This window comes from Gossypium hirsutum, chromosome D09 (assembly GCF_007990345.1).
Source record: "Gossypium hirsutum isolate 1008001.06 chromosome D09, Gossypium_hirsutum_v2.1, whole genome shotgun sequence".
NCBI lineage: Eukaryota > Viridiplantae > Streptophyta > Magnoliopsida > Malvales > Malvaceae > Gossypium > Gossypium hirsutum.
Genome location: NC_053445.1, coordinates 4,191,561 through 4,206,722, shown reverse-complemented (window position 1 = coordinate 4,206,722; position 15,162 = coordinate 4,191,561). Strand labels below are relative to the sequence as shown.

The 15,162-nt window shown below is 31.2% G+C and overlaps 1 protein-coding gene across 1 annotated transcript; it reads left to right on the top strand.

The window, feature by feature from the left end:
• Positions 1–12,894: 12,894 nt before the first annotated feature.
• LOC107892389 (myb-related protein 306) lies at positions 12,895–14,371 on the top strand. Its single transcript, XM_016817467.2, has 3 exons — positions 12,895–13,312; positions 13,413–13,542; positions 13,622–14,371. Exons 1-3 carry the CDS (start codon positions 13,180–13,182, stop codon positions 14,256–14,258), a joined length of 900 nt encoding a protein of 299 aa, XP_016672956.1. The 5' UTR covers positions 12,895–13,179; the 3' UTR covers positions 14,259–14,371.
• Positions 14,372–15,162: the final 791 nt, after the last annotated feature.

The window sequence follows — 15,162 nt, the reverse complement described above, 5'->3', positions numbered from 1 at the left end:
TTAAAGAACACAAAATCACCATTAAAACCCATTTACATACAAGTTTCTAGCTTCTTAACCATAGATGCATAGCCTTAACACCTTAAGAAGAGTCTAAAATGCCCTCAAGTTATATCGAGCACACAAACGATAAAATTTTCACACGAAATTTTCACACAAGTAAATTCACACATAATAAACACATAAAATAATATTAAAATATTTTTCAGACTCGGATTTGTGGTCCCAAAACCACTGTTTTGATTAGGGTCAAAACCGGGTTGTTACATATATCTTTTTTTTAAATATACTTTTTAATACAGAAAAAATACAAAATTGGTACCTAAACTTGCTCACTTTTCCTAGATTGGTACTTTATGTTTTTTTTTGTCTCAGGTTGGTACCCGAACTTTTTTTTCGTCAACTAAATTGGTATTTTTTTGTAATGCCGTTAAGTTCAGGACATGTGGTAGAATAATATTGTGACATATGGCATTAATGACATCATGATGGTGTCATAATCTAAAAATATATATTTAAAAAACTATTTCCATGGTCTTTTCATTGTTTCTCTTCTTTTTTCCAGTTTTCCTTTATTCTTCCCAATTTCCTTTCCTTTTTTTTTTTTTTTTGCTTTGCTAAAAACGTTTGCTTTCAATAGTTGATTTCAATTCCCCTCCTTCACTTTCTATTTTTTTACTGCTTGTTGTTTGTTCGAGAAGCTGATTGCGCTAACGACAACTTCATGTTCATCATCAGCGTCTTCTATTAAAGGAGTACTTGACAACGGTGTCAAAGACAGTTGTTGCATCTGTCTCGAGCCTTTCACTGTACAAGACCCTACCATTGTATGAATCATTACTTTTTGGTTCCTCTTTTGATTCAAATGTTCTTTTAATGTCTCACTTCACTGCACTTAGCATTTATTTCCTTTTCCTCACGCAATTAAACAAAGCATCAAATAAAATAAAAATCCCTTTGTCGGTAAATTAAGCTCAAATTAACATTGCCCACACTAAACCAATTTCAAAATCAACTAAAATTAAAATCCCAAGAAAAAAAGAAAAATGAAAAAGTAAAGCAATGAGCAGAGAATTGGTGAAAAAGTGGATGGGTTGATGAGAAATAGACCTTTGGGAAAGTAATTGTAACACCCTCAACCTAACTTGATTCACCGAGTCCGGATATCAGACATTACTACGTAAAAAAACTTTGCATAATTTTAACAATTGGCATGTACTAACTTTTTGACATATTTCATTTCATTTAAGAAAAGAATATTCTGAATAAAGAAATAAAGAAAACACTTAATGAATACATCAGACTCTTAGAATTAAATAAAACATTACAACCCAAAGATATATTAAAAACAGACTCTTTAAGGCGTGGTGTACTACCCATCCTACACCCTAGATATTCATTGTATGTATAATAATCCAACTCACCACTTCCATGGCATGTTCCTGGCTTATCCTTCCTGGCGCACTCAATCATACCTCAATACTTGAAACAAGAACAAACACTTGTAAGTTCAAGAGAACTTAGTGAGCTTTAATACATAATACTTTGGTGGGTACTTTTATAACATTGAATATGCACCTATACTAGTTTCCATACTTAACTTATTATTCCTATTTTGGGTAGACACTTTCACAAAATCGGACTTACACATATACACCAACTATCATATTTACATGTTAGCTCTTACTTTACTACTTGGCTAACTTCAGATCTTACCAAACAATATTCTATTCTCTTCTTCTTTTTAGATCAACAAGGGTACTTCTCAAAGGATTATCTCTATAGAACCCACTTCATGTGGATTTCCTCTTCACACGAACAAACACTTAACATTTTTCCCAAAATAGTCGTTCACGAATAATATTCACTAGTGGATACTCAGTATCCAAAGTCACATTTGGTGGATTCCTAGGCTAAGATTGATACTATCAATATGCCAATCAAATCATATCCCAATTCCAAACCCAAACACATACTCATATTGATAATGAACTATCCAGATCATTAGGAAGAATTCCACACATCTATGTTAACGAGACATGCTACAATTCAGATAAGACGGATACCAGGCAACTCAGATTTCAACCTTACATAGCAGAACGACGAACTCTTATATCTTTCATAACTACGAATACATCATATTCTAATATGACAGATTACTATAGCGGATACCCTCTTTAACAATACAGATAAATATTTACTTTTAGAAACTTTCCTTATTTGGTTACACCATAGAACTAATCTAACCAAATCAACTTCGGATGTATCATAACCTTATCATAGAAGCATCTATCAATGAACTTTGAGAACTTATAAAAAACTTACCACAAAAGTGAATCACCATGTTCTGCCACACAAACATCATTGAATACGCCAATGAGACGATACAGAACTTGCCACAAAGGCTATGCAAAATACGCCATAAAGGTTTAGTAGATCACACCACACAGGCAACATACAGAATCACGTGTTTACTGTCCCGACGGACTTTCATAGAAGGTGTCATGGTTTTCTCCCTTATGAACTTATACATATTTTCATGTCGTGATCTGCTAGTTCAGTTTTCATATTACTGAAGGCATCACCATGAATATTCATACTGTCATATCATGCCATGAGTCTCAACCATATGGACTCACACATCCTCATGTCGTGATCTACTAGTCCAGTCCTCATCTACTAGAGGCATCATCATGAGTGTTTTCATAGCACACAATGCCATGGGTTTTAGCCACATGGACATGCACTTATTTTATATCATGATCCGCCAATCTGGTTAGCAATATATCTGTCCTACCAGAAGCATCACAAAGGGACGTTTAACTCAAAATTCACTTATATAGATTTGTTTACACATGATTGATTTCTACTATTCTATATTAAACTTTGCTTGCATACTTACCAATTAACTTTCTATTCAATCAATACTCCATACATATCATCAGCGTGCATGTAGCATCTTTACTATGCTTCATACACTTACTAGTTAACTGAGATATCATAACCATTTATATATATACCTTTTCTTAAATAGTTCACATGTATGATCCAAAAGAGAAACTCACCTAAACTGTAACTCGAAGCTCAAAACTCAGACATCCTTTTTGAGCTAGCAGTAGTAACTGCTTAAGAAACACATAATCACCATTAAAACCCATTTACATACAAGTTTCTAGGTTCTTAATAATAGATAACCCCCATGCAAGACCTTGTATTCATAACCTACTGTTCATAAGCTTCTTAGTAGTCTCATTCTTTCAAAAGCTTAACATGTAAAGCTATTATATTTTCCAAGAGGTGGAACAACCACTAATTAAATCAAGAACCTTATCTTCTAACTTAATGAGGAAGAGATAACATTTTAATTAAGAAAAATAATCAGAAAGTAATTTTGAAGGAAGAAAAAACTTCCTTACAAAGCTTTCTCTCACATATATATAACCAATATCCTCTGAGTGGAACTTAACAATTGTCACTTGAATACAGACTTTGTCTTTCTTAATGGCTTGCAAATTCTGAGAGAAACATAAATGAGAATCTTGTATAATTGATATTTGACCAATCAATCTAGTTGGCTCTTAACCAGATCACTTTACAGAACTCATTCAACATAGTGTTCAAATCGTTGTGTGTGCTATACCTTTAGCGGTTAACCTCACTAGGCTTACTCTTTACTTATGATATCTTTTTCCTAAATAGTAGGATAACCTGAGATAGGATCCTTAATCATTTCTACGGTGGATACATTTCGCCAGACTCTAATATGCCAAAAGGCTGTTAATTGGCGAATTACACTACGCCAAATAGATAACTTTGCCACAACATGCCTTCTTCTTAAATCCTCCAAACTTAGGGTGTGACAGGAATGGTGTGGTTGTACTCAAAACAGAGGCAACCTTGGCAGTTATAGAAATACTTGTGGATGATGTTACCGGTAGTGTCTTTGCACCATCGCTTGGGATGACAATCGGGAATAGTTTCAACATTGGCCCAACACTTGCTTTTTTTTCCTTTGAATCAAAGAATCTTGGGCTCTTCCTCACCATTGCTACTATAAGAATGACGAGGTGAAGGCGAAGAAATAATCATTCTACTGGAGTTTCACTAGAGAACGATTGATGTTAGTATCGGTGATGCACAGATAAATGAAAATTTAAAGAGAGGTGGTGGAGAGAATTGTTTTGATGGTGCCCGATTGAAATTCTAACTATAACGCCCCAAAATTTTAATTTTGGGTATTGTGAATGTGTGACACAAAATATCTGTCTACTTTAGTGGTTATGTGTTCTGGGTGTGTTTGAGAGGTCCCAAGTTCAAGCCAAGACTTGGGCAAATTTTGGTATGTTTATGAATTAGCCCTATATTTGGTCAGTAGGCTTTTAAGTAAAAGTTGGAAAATAATTAACAGAATGGGCCTGCTGGTCTAGTGGATAAGTGAAGTGTTGGTGTGAAGGAGGTCCTGTGTTCGAATCTTGGTGTGGGCATTATTTTTACTCGTACTTTCAGGAGAGTTTGAGATGGACTAAAAATCTGAGTAGTGGATTTAGTGTGGAGTTTGATGGAGAGAAATAAGGGATTGGGGTGGTTATCAAATATTCTGTTCATCTTTTTTTTCTCTTTTTTCTCTTTTCCCCAAAATCCCTCCACCCTCTTGTCGTTTTTCTCTTCATTGCTGCCAAATTTCTACTCTCTTTCACCCTTCATCTTCTTGATTTTTCTTTTCCCACTCTGCCTCATGTTACTCCACGTTTGTTTGCGATCGTTCGGTAAGTTTTAGATAAGTGATTTGTCTCTGTTTGTTAACATTCTTCTGAAGTGTTTTGTTTATTCCAATTAGGGGAGGATTCAAGAGTTCGTAATCACCAATCGAAGTCTTAGTTTGTGCGAGAATTACTGTTCATTGGTTGAAGGTAATGTTTAGTGGCTTATGGGTTAAAATCTCGATACGAGTTTGATTTGGGATCACGTTATGTGAGATTAAATTAGTGTTATTTGTTCAATTATAGGCTTTGGAGTGCTCAGGGACTCTTTTAGCATCAAACAAAACTAGGTGTGCACCAGAAACGCAGAAAATGAGATTCGGTGAAAAACCAAAATTGCTTGTTGTTTGAATAGCAACAGTAGGATAAATTTGAAATATCACCATAAATTGTGGAAATCAAATTAAAGGATGAAAAAAATATGTAATTAAAGCTTATTTAGTCTAGTTTCTCATAGAGAAATGGTGTAAGTAATGGAATTGTAAATCGTGAGATATAATAAGTTTTGTGAGACAAGATCAGAATGAATTCGGGTTCCCCTGTTTTGAATTTGGAAAATCATAAACAATTAGAGAAAAATAATTAGGGGTTAAAATTTACATGGTTAAATTATTAATGAGTCTATTTTCAATAGAAACAAATGATAACATCATCCAAATTTTGTACTAAGAGAAAATTAATTTTTAGCAAAGAAAGGTCGAAGCTGTCAGGCAGCAGAATAGGGGTAAGATTGAAGATTTTAATGTACTTATTGGCTAAACCAAAAATTATGAAAATTTTATGGTAGAAATATATTCGAGTCTAGTTTCAAAGACATCAAACAAACCTTAATTTGGAATTCTGTAGCTCAAGATATAAATAATTTAGTAACAGTGACTCAAGTAGATGGCTTTGAAGGAACATATAAGTAAATAATGAAAACATATATGAATATTTAGGTAGCATGGGTTACATTAAAAATGGATCAAGCGGCCAAGGCCAATTTGGGCCGAGTGGGCCACACGGGTGTGTGGGCCCACACGGGCAGACCATATGGGCGTGTGAGCCCATTTTCACTGAATTGATTGCTAAGGTTGCACGGGTCGCCCAAGTCAACTGTGAACCTACTGTAGGGTCGGTAAGCATCACTTAGACCCCTAATTGTACGAACTGACTGTTTGATTTATATATGTATTAAGCATGATGGTAGTATGCTTGTATACTGAATTGGTTATATGTACTGATGTCCTGAGATAGTATGTTATGACTTGTATGTTGCATTGCATGGGGTTGGGTTAATTATATTTAGAGGAAGTGTACTGAAAGGCTTTTAAGCCTAACATATTGGTAGCTCAACTGCAAATTATTGTTTTGTGTCTCATTTGGTACTGCCTAGAGTGTAGGGATGGGTGGGTTGATTTGATCCCCACATGGAGTGTTGGGTTGGACGGAGATGGTGTGTAGAGGCTGGTTGGGTAGGACTTTGTTACTAAATATTGCATGACTGCTACTGATACTGTGATGGGCTAAGGCCCTACTACATATTTGATACTGTACTGAGATGGTCTAAGGCCCAAATTGTTACTGATACTGAAAAAGGGCTTAGACCCAAGACTGCTTTAACTGTGCACTGTGATTTGCTATTGTTTGTTTTCTGTGGGATTACATACTGAGTTTTCGTAAACTTACCATTTTTGTTTAAATGTGCACAAGTAATCCCCAGATCTAGATGGATCGGTGCGGCGGAGGACTCGGCGGTGACCACGGTTTTGGACTTTCATGGTTTTTAACCCATATTTACGATAATTGGTTTTATTTCTATTTTATTTTTACTGGCTAAGTTTTTGGGTTGTAATTGGACTTTCAGACTTTGGTTTTGGGTTTTAATTATCTTTACCTTATGGATTACAACTGTAGTAGTAGGAAACCTCATTTTTCAAAAGAAACAAATGTTTTCCTAAACGCACGATTGTTTAATCTGTTTTAAAAGCTTCCGCAAACGAATAACATTTTGAAACTATCGATTAAATGAGCAACACAATTTTGGAACTAATAGATATTAAGATAAGGAATTCAATGGAAATGGTTTTAACGCGACGACACGGTTTTCAAACACCCTATCATGTGACATCACTAGATCCGACCATAACATCTGGGCCGGGTTTGGGGTGTTACACCAACAACTATAGACGATGGCGCCGGCTGATGTTCATTCAGGGGAAGAAGAAAAAAAAGAAAAGGAAATTGGGAAGAAGAAAGGAAAATTGGGAAAAATAAAAAAAATAGAATTAGTTTTTAAAAATACTTTTATTAATTTTTAATATATTTTTTAGATTATGACATCATCATGATGACATTAATGCAACATGCCACAACCTTATTCTACCACCTATCTTGAACTTAACAACGTTACAAAAAAAGTATCAGTTTAGTTGTCGGAAAAAAAAGTTCGAGTACCAACCTAGGATAAAAAACATAAAGTACCAGTCTAGGAGAAGTGGACAAGTTCAGGTACCAATTTTATATTTTTCCCTTTTAATAATTTACTATACTCTATAGGACACTTGCCACCCCTTGGTTCTACTTGTGGAGTTTAAAAATTTCACGGGCAATATACTAAATATTTTTCCTTATACTTTATAGAACGAAATATTTTCATAGATATTTGAATTTTTTTTTACAACACCATAATATTATATCATCATTGATTAAAATGATACTTCATCTCTCATTAATGTCATTTGAATATCTTTCAATATTTGTTTTTCAACTAAGCTTTCATATGTATATAAACCAATGATTAATTGGCTTAAATATTACACTATACAAATTGATGACATAAAGAATACCTCTTTCTAAAGATAAATTAATGGAAAACAAGATCACAACACCATATACTTGCTCGGGAAATGCTTGGACACGATTGAGCCGTGTATTTAAGAATGTTCAAGTGTCACGGGCAGCGGTAGCCCGTGACCAAAGCACAAAGAGCATCCCATGGAGGTCTACATATTAAATAGGGCTCATTTGACCCACTTGAACTGACTCGATTCAAATAACAAATGACGAAGCCCATCTACTTGAAGCCATTGTGGCCGAGTGAAGCACTTACGGTAAATTAGAGGTACCTTGGTAAATAGGGAAAGTAATCTTTGAAGATTTGTAATCTGATAAGATTGATTTTGTAATCTTGGAGATTGTGTAAATCCCTTAATTGTAGATATGCTTCGATCTCGTCTGTCGATGTAACTAAATCTATATCGTCAATTTTGGGGGAGCTCAACTATAAATAGAGAGTATCCCCTCATTTGTAGTCATCCATTGTATTCTATTCTTTGAGTTAAAAGACTATATTGAGAGCATTTACTCAAATACTTGACGTGTTTTGCTTTTTTGTGGCTATTATACTCTTTCGAGCGTATTTTGTCTTTGAGATTGCTTTCACTATATTTTGGTGCCTTAGAGGAATTTTATGAGAATCCTCACTTTGCGAGAGTTAGACTAACTTAGGCACATTTGAAGCGAAGGAATTGCCTAAAGTTGCACGAATTGCGAGACCAAAGGTTTAACCCCGTGACACAAGTTTGTCCTGCGAGATCAACCCAAGCTTTATCATAGGAGTTTGCTACTTTGTCAAGACCTAGTCCAAGATCCATTTAATCTACATTAATATAAATAATTATTAATTTATAGACATAATATTTAAAAACAAAGCGTTGTGCAAGTAAGCATTATCAAATATCAAGTAATAATAATTGAATATCTTTTGTGATGGAAATAAAACCTATCAAATAATACTAAAAATTGTTTTTCTTTTTGGTGATTTTTTATAAGCTAATTGAATGGAAATGTTTTATTAATGTATGAATTTATAGTGCTATGTTTTAATTTTAATTGGTATTTAATAATAATAAGTCTAATTAAGTGGTAATAACCATAACATTAATAATGAAAAATTATTAATAAAATAAAACAATTAAATTTATTTTACATTTTAAATTAATAATTTGTTATTGAAGAAAATGCCAAACCTATCTATTGGTTCATATTCAAGGTTGATAATAGAAATGATATTAGTAAAATAATTATAGTTATTGTTAGACCCAAAAGTACCAAGTGAGGAGTGAATGGTGATTTTCAAAAACTTCTACAAACCATTTTAAATTGAAAGGAGAATGAAGAAAAATTTGAACACTTTGATTTATAGTGGTTTGGCCCAAATTATTTACCTCTATTACTTTAGTATACCTCAAATAAAGAATTTCCCAATTCACTGTAAGAATAAAAAGTAAAACCTTTACGGTCATTATTTTTTCAAAGGCTTGAATAGAACATTCCCTAACTTTTATGGCTTAACAAGAATTCTCTAGTTTTGCCAAAGGCTCAATTAGTAATCTCTTAATCCCCTAAAAATTTTCTATCCTAAAACCTTAAATATAATCTTTAATATAAAGAGAAAATTGAGCAAAGCAATAACTAACCTCTGATTCGTGTGTGTTTACAAGTTGAAGCTCTAAATTCAATAGAATAAAAATGATAAAAGATTTAATAAATTCTTAAAGATATATACAAGAGAAAATAGTTGAATAAAACAGTCATTAAGTTAAGTATCGATAATTTAGAGTAACGTATATGTATACCTACCCTTCTAGAAATCTGTCCACCATGAATTATACTCAAATGATATAAGAGGGTAGTAAGACTTAAATTTGGGAATTAGTAGATTTAACCATCCATTTTGATTGAGAATTTGAAGAAAATGGATGGGTAGGTCCAAGATGATTTAGCAATCTTTAATGCCCAATTATGGTAGGTAGCCACATTAACTATAAACACATGCAGGAGGAAAATGGGCACATGGAATTCTTGGTATGCACTGTCATATGTTGTATATCTAACAATTTTTTATTTGAATTTGGTGTGTTGTTTTGGGTCCTTATGTTTCTCAACCTCTCTAATTTTGGAAAATTAAAAATTATAATTTGATAGCTTTGGATACAATATAATAATGTAACGTGGATTATTAATGATTCAATAGATATGTAAATATTAATATCGCAATATCTTAATTCCATATTTAGATTAAAAACATCATCACATATTCCTTCTTTTTTTTTTTCAATTCTTAATTTTTATTTTATTACATTTTTAGTATATTTAGTATTATTTTTACATGCGTTTAGTAATAAACTAACTCAATTGGCAGGAAAAATTTCCGTTTATTTCAAAGATATTTTATTTTTTATAAGAGTTTTTTTACTCGTTTTTTTTAATTTCAAATTTAAATTTATACAAATTATTTTTTATTTTATGTCTAACGGTTGTATCAAGCAATTTCCCCAAAAATCATGTCTAATTACCCATAAAAAGTCACTTCCGATTTAAAGAACTCACATGCATAAGTCTGCATAAAAAGTATATTCTATGAATATATGCAATGAAACATATTAATGATATTGAAAAATGGGATAATTGCAAGTTTTTATCCCAATATTTTAATAAAATTGTTAATACGATACTTATACTTTTTGTCTTGTCTTTTGATACTCCATCCTATTAAAATGTGTTATAATTTAACAGGGGTCTAGCGATACGTAATATTGTTGTTCAAAGGAAAGAGGCAGGGGACAGGGATTTGAGAAAAATTTTCCCTTTTAAAAAGTGAAACGAAACATAAATAAGGATTTCTTTTTATTGTTATAAAAGTTTTGTTTTTGCTCACATGGCATTATTTACAGGGAAAAATTTAAATGATGAAATCAAGGGATTTGAAAATAATTATACCAAATATATTTTAAATGCAAAATAAAAACATTAATAAGCCTTTAAAGTGTTTGTTCGGAAACCATTTAATATTAATCAATATCATAATTAAAATTTAAAACAACTATCTATTTAGTCATCCGAGTTTACTCGCGCTCCTATTTTGGTCACTCATTTAAAAAAATTGTTATTTTAGTCACTTTACCGTTATATGCCTTTGGTCACCAAACGAAATGTTGATGTGATAGTCTTTTGATTGGTACAATAACAAATTTAGCCCTTAACACTTTACATATTTTGTCAACTTAGTCCTAATTCTAAAAAAATTCAACAAATTTAACCATCAATATTTGCACATTTTATTAATTTAGTCCAAATTCTAAAAATCTAAAAAAATTGTAATTTTAAAAACTTGAAAATATATATTATTTATTATATAAAGATATAAAATATAAAATATTAAAAAAAATAATTACATTATAACTTTTAAATCATCTTCGGCCATTAAAAAGTTAGGCCTATAAGATTGTAACACGCGTTAAAATAATGTAAATATATTTTAATTTTTTTTGATAATGTAAAAAATAATTACATTATAACTTTTATATTTTATGTCTTTTTATAAAATAAATAATATATATTTTCAAGTTTTTAAAATTATAATTTTTTTTGATTTTTTAGAATTTGGACGAAATTGACAAAATGTGTAAATATTGAGAGTTAAATTTGTTGAATCTTTTAGAATTAGGATCAATTTGACAGAATGTGCAAAGTGTTAAAAGGCTAAATTTATTAGTAAACCAATCAAAATATGGTGACCAAAGGCATTTAACAGTAGAGTAATTAAAATTGACAACTTATCTAATCAGAGTGACTAAAATAACAAATTCTTAAAATAAGTGACCAATATAAAAATGTGAGTAAACTTGAGTGATTAAATAAGTAGTTTACCTTAAAAACAATAATAAATTTATTAAAACCAAAGAAAAACATCATCACCTTTCAATCAATTAAACGACGGTGCTTTTTAGAAAATTTTTGTAATAACTTTAAGATGCTTGATTGTAATATGACTTATCATTAAACTCAACTCTTATTAATCTAAACAATTTCTGATTGAAGATCCTTCGCTCCAAAGATCGGGTCTTTTATTTTCTAATTTATAACACATAAAAAATAATTTATTTCTTTATAAATTTAGTAAAAATTATATAATTTATGAAACCTTATCTTTTAAATAAATATAATTGAACTAATTTAACAAATACCCATCGCCTCCACTAAAGAAAATAGTTATTTATATAAAGACTTACGATGATTTACTTATAAAACATGTAATTGAGTCAATCTCATCTATGAAAAGCCCATTTATTTTACAGAAAATAAATATTATTTTGAAATTTTTTTATATTTTTCACATTTTGATTAATTCAGAAAATAATAAGATTTAAGCCTGAGCCATTATGGTTTTCATCAAACATTTATCTTATAAAAGAATAAATATTATTTTAGAATTTTTATATTTTTTATATTTTGATAAATTAAAAAATAAATAAATTCTCATAATAAAACCATATTTTTATATTAATTTTATATAGTTTTTTAATATAGATTGTGTCAAAATTATCTCTCATGGTGAAAAAAAAGGGAAACCCTCGTCGAATACTTATTTTTCTATTTACAAAATTTAAAAACTAAAATTTTATTTAAAAATTACCAAATTTTTTATCACTCAAAATCCTAGCGAAATTAACTAAAGGTGGATTCTGGTTAGGACTTAAGAACTTTAAAATTTTATTACGTTTTAGTTATTTACGTTATCGTTTTGTTACGAAGTGGTCACTTTACCGTTAAGTTCCGTTACCTTTTTAACGGCGATCCTAATGGGTTTTAAATGCCAACGTAGATGTCCTACGTGGCAGTCTAAATTAAAACCCAAGTTGGCATTTAAAGCATATTTGGACTGCCACGTAGGGCTGCTGTTAGGGAGGTAACGGAGTTTAACGTAGAGTGATCACTTCGTAACAAAACGATAAGGTAAATTACTAAAATATAATCTGAGGCAAACAAAAGTGACTATTTTTATAATTTACCCAAGTTTTAATTAAATCTTTAAAAAATTAAATCTTTTTTTAACTAAAGTCTTGAAATTTATTTATAAATTTTCATAAAATCTCTAAATTTTTGAAAATTGCAACTAAAATCATCAAAAAAAATTTAACCCTGCTGCCCGGCAGTGAATTTAACATTCCTTTTTTTGTTATTGCTTTTTCTTTTACAAGGCCAGGACTCATATTTGCCGTATATACTAAAAACTCCATTATTCGAGACTAGACCCTAGTTGTTTTTTCTTCTTTAGAGGAACAAAAATTGTGGAGTAAAAACCCACATTGAATGCCACGCGATGTGGTGTTGTGAGCCATTGTCTCTGCCTGCTCCCTGCTTACTCTTCCTTGAGTTAATGCTCTTGCTGTCATCTTTTGACTCTTTGGCATGGAAGTAATTGGAACTTTTATGTTTTGGAAGGCTACCCTTTTACACCTTTCACGTCAGCATCCTCTCCCTCACTCCCTCTTTTCTATATATGCAAACCAGGACCAACTAATCCGTTGCCTTAGACCCTAGTCTTAAAAGTTTCCAAGAAGAAAATAATAATAATAATAATAACAATAAAGAAATGGGGAGACCACCTTGTTGTGACAAAGCTGGTTTGAAGAAAGGTCCATGGACTCCTGAAGAAGATATCATCTTGGTATCTTATATTCAACAACATGGTCCTGGGAATTGGAGGGCTGTTCCTACAAATACAGGTTATTGGCTTAATTTGATTTTCCATTTTTCAGCTACATTCAAAATTTTGTAGTATTGAAATTCTTAATCTTTGTTTGCTTCTGGTTTCTTGATTTCCAGGGTTGCTTAGATGTAGCAAGAGTTGCAGGCTTAGATGGACTAATTACTTAAGGCCTGGGATTAAAAGGGGAAACTTTACAGATCATGAAGAGAAATTGATAATCCACCTTCAAGCTCTTTTAGGCAACAGGTATAATCTAAGAACTCATATTATGTAAACTTTTATCTGTGGGGTTTTATGAATAAGTGGGGCATTCAATATTGTGCAGATGGGCTGCAATAGCTTCTTACCTTCCTCAAAGAACTGACAATGACATTAAAAACTATTGGAACACTCACTTGAAGAAGAAGCTGAAGAAGATCAATGGCAGTGAAAGTTATTCTAGAGAAGGGTTTTCATCAGAAAAACACCAAATTTCAAGAGGCCAATGGGAGAGAAAGTTGCAGACTGATATCCAAATGGCTAAACAGGCTTTATCTGATGCATTGTCACCAGATAAATCAAGTGGTTTAGCTTCAAAACCAAGAGGATATGCATCAAGCACTGAGAATATAGCTAAGTTACTGAAGAAATGGATGAGAAATCCACCAAAACCTGCTTCAAGTGATAATATGGGAGGGATTGGGACTCCATGGAAGGAAAATAAAAGCAGCAACAGCATTGAAATGTCTGAGGTTTTTGAGTCATTGGATGTGTTTGAATCATTTGATTCTTCAAATTCTGATTTCTCACAATCTCTGTCACCTGATCAGGCAAGGCTTTTCCAAGATGAAAGTAAACAAGATGTGAATGAACTAGGGCAACTCACATTGCTTGAGAAATGGCTTTTTGATGATGGTGCAAATCAAGGGAAAGATGACCAGCTTAGTGATATCAAACTAGATGGAAATGCTATTTTTTTCTAAAAATGAAACGGGGGAATTCTTTTACAGACTTTTTTTTGGTGGATTCTTTTGGTCTTAGCTTATTTTTTTTTGCTATAGATCTTGTTCAATGAAGCTACCTTGCATTCGAATTATCAGATGAATTAGGTTCGTGTGGTTCAACTTTTGATGATTTAATTATCATATTTTACAGAAATTGACATTTAAGCTATGTAAGTTAAAAATTCAACTTTTTACTTTTTTTTAATTTAAAATTTTTAGTTGAATCATTATAGATGTTAATTTCTCTTATAATTTATCAACTTAGCATCTTTTAAATACATATTTTAAATTGTAAAAGTGCATGGACTAAATCTCAAATTTTATCAAAGTACATAAACTAACAACATATTTTAACCTTTAATGGATTATTACTATTAAATTCAAAGAAAAAAAAAGTTAATAACACCTTTTTAAGTGACATAATTGATAAATGTTTTCCATCATTGAGATAAATCTTAAAATTATATATAACCTTGGTTTAACGTGTAATTATATATATAAAATTTTAATTTAATCCAATTCTCACAAATTATTAATACAATTATTTATATAGATTTTTATATATTGCATACATAAATACTTATATTTATCTAATATAAAATAGACTGATATATTTATTTCTTTAAATGTGTATGATTGAATCAAAATTAAAATATCATGTTTACATTTAAACCACAATCAAAGTTTCATATATATAATCACACCAAATTAAAGTTCATGTATTAAACTACATATAGAATCAAAGTTCTTATATAATTTTGAGATTTATCCCAAATATAATTAGAGTAAAGGTGGCAAATAATGAAGTGGGCTAGAACTTTGTTTTAAGAACTTATTGTGAAGTATATAATATTGAGGAAACTTTTGATGCATATATTCGCAA

Excerpts from the sequence above, each read along its gene's own strand:
- LOC107892389 (XM_016817467.2), top strand. The coding sequence starts at position 13,180 with ATGGGGAGACCACCTTGTTGTGACAAAGCTGGTTTGAAGAAAGGTCCA. Across the intron at positions 13,313-13,412 it reads GGCTGTTCCTACAAATACAG|GGTTGCTTAGATGTAGCAAG; the intron begins GTTATTGGCTTA and ends CTTGATTTCCAG. Across the intron at positions 13,543-13,621 it reads CAAGCTCTTTTAGGCAACAG|ATGGGCTGCAATAGCTTCTT; the intron begins GTATAATCTAAG and ends AATATTGTGCAG.